Raw genomic sequence first — 1,987 nt, forward strand, 5'->3', positions numbered from 1 at the left:
AAGCTTTCTTTCTGAAACGGGTTGTTGTATGATAACTTCACCCCTAATGTTTTGACTTTATTCTCGTAATTTAAAGAATTTATTCTCAAAATAAAAAAATTAAAACATTTCTAGCCTTAATACTCTAATGCCCTATTTATACATGTGACTTAAGCTTGAGTTAAATGACTTTAAAAACTGGCCAAACAAGCTGGTAATTAAAAATGTTTACTTAATTTTGTTTGTGATGTTTTTTTGGTTTTTTTTTTATCAAATCACCTTAAAAGTAAGATTTGATGTAATCTTTAATAAAAGTTCATCAAATTAAAATACAGGGATATTGTTGTTAAAATAATCACCCTAATCCGCACGTTCTCAGCTCTTTTTCTCATCTTCCCTCTTTTTTTTTTTCCTCCTGTCCTCCATCATTGCGGTTCTAGTTCTGTTATGAAGCGTTTCCTGCTTCTGCGTTTCCTGCCGCTCTCTGAGCGTTTTCTTCACACGCCGTAACGTCTGCGGCGCTGCTCTGACCCGTGCAGCTCGCTCAGCAGGCTAATCCAGGGCTCATTGTGTAAATGTCCAAACGATGGGAACTAATGGCAGGTCAGCTAAAGTGTGGGAAGTGTTGTGTGGATCCTAACCGTTTGTCTCCTCTTACAGCGGAGCCCCTCCCCCTCATGGATCTGTGCAGACGGGTGGCTCGGCTCGCCCTGGGCCGGGAACGCATCCATCACATCGAGGAGCTTCCACTGCCGCAGACCCTGAAAAACTACCTCCAGTACCAGTGACTGCTCCCCTTCATACGCCCAGATCACAGCCGGACTCCTCCCACCCTGAAACGGGGGAGTAGGGGTGCAGTTAGCGGGGGATTGTTTACACCTTTTAGGAAGTTTTTAGTTTGACAGTTTTAAATCGGTTTATTGGTTCCGTTCTCTGCTTTCAGACATTTTTTTTTAAAGGATTTATTGTTTAGCGTCACGCCGTCCAGTCAGAGGCCTTAGCACCGCTCTGCTCCACTTCTACAGACGATGAAAACGCAACCGTTCCTGTGAGCTGCAGGAGGGAGAGCCAATCCCGCCATGCATACCATGTGCTTTTTTTTTTTCTTTTTTTTTTAGCGCACACAGATCCCGTTTACAGTGTATGGAAACACTGTCTGTAGCAAAAGCACAGCGGCGAAGAAAGCAGCAGTTTGAATGTTTGAAATCTGTCTCCATGCATCTCAATCATTTCCTCCACTCTGAGTTTTTCTTCTGTGGAGATATTTGAACTGGAAGGACCGCAGGCTGCAGTCATCCTGCGGCGTCTTCTTCAGCTGCTGATGATAGGAAGCATCCCGATAGGAAACGCAGAACGTTCAGTCACATCAGAGTTAAAAATGCTGCTGCTTCTTTTTCTCTTTTTTTTTTCTTTACTCATTTATTTTTTTTATTATTGATTTAAAGTTCTTTTTTTAATGAAATGTCTGCTGGCATATCTCGCATGCATAGGTTTGAAGAATGTGCTGCCATGAAAATCTTTTAAAATGTGAATTAAAAATAAACTGCTAAACAAACGGTGGCTCTATGTGGGCTTTTTTTATTTTATTTTTAGCTTCATGAAATTTTCATTGCATCTGTTGCTTCGTTGGAGCTGCGCTGAATCCAGACCAGATTATAACCGATGAAACTTCACTGCAGGAGCATCTTTAGCAGCGCCGAACAGAGACGGTATGTTGGTAATAGTCTTTGGTCGTATGCAGACCTATGGAGAGTTAAAACACTTATATGCTTCTATTGTAAAGGGAAACACCGTTTTTTTTTTTTTTTTTTTTTTTTTACATTGGTCCCTTGATTTTACGTTATTCCATCATGTTTTACTCACCCATAAGAGTTTTGTGTCATTTGGAGCCGTTCTGAAGATATTCCGTTAAGCAACGTCTTCCTATGGGCAACTAGCCTGGTGAGACCATCCTGATCTCGCGAGCTTTCAAGGTTTCACTCGCAGATCAGTCTGGAGACTCTCCGTT

General features: G+C 41.6%; 1 protein-coding gene across 1 annotated transcript in view; it reads left to right on the forward strand.

The window, feature by feature from the left end:
• Nucleotides 1-981, forward strand: part of spsb4 (splA/ryanodine receptor domain and SOCS box containing 4) — a 43,633-nt gene extending 42,652 nt beyond the window's left edge. The window contains exon 3 of the mRNA XM_015395791.1: nucleotides 640-981. Coding sequence (XP_015251277.1) covers nucleotides 640-767 — 128 coding nt within the window. The 3' untranslated portion in view covers nucleotides 768-981. The remainder of the gene's footprint in view (nucleotides 1-639) is intronic.
• Nucleotides 982-1,987: the final 1,006 nt, after the last annotated feature.

This window comes from Cyprinodon variegatus, unplaced genomic scaffold (genome assembly GCF_000732505.1).
Source record: "Cyprinodon variegatus isolate N-32 unplaced genomic scaffold, C_variegatus-1.0 Scaffold761, whole genome shotgun sequence".
Taxonomy (NCBI): Eukaryota; Metazoa; Chordata; class Actinopteri; order Cyprinodontiformes; family Cyprinodontidae; genus Cyprinodon; species Cyprinodon variegatus.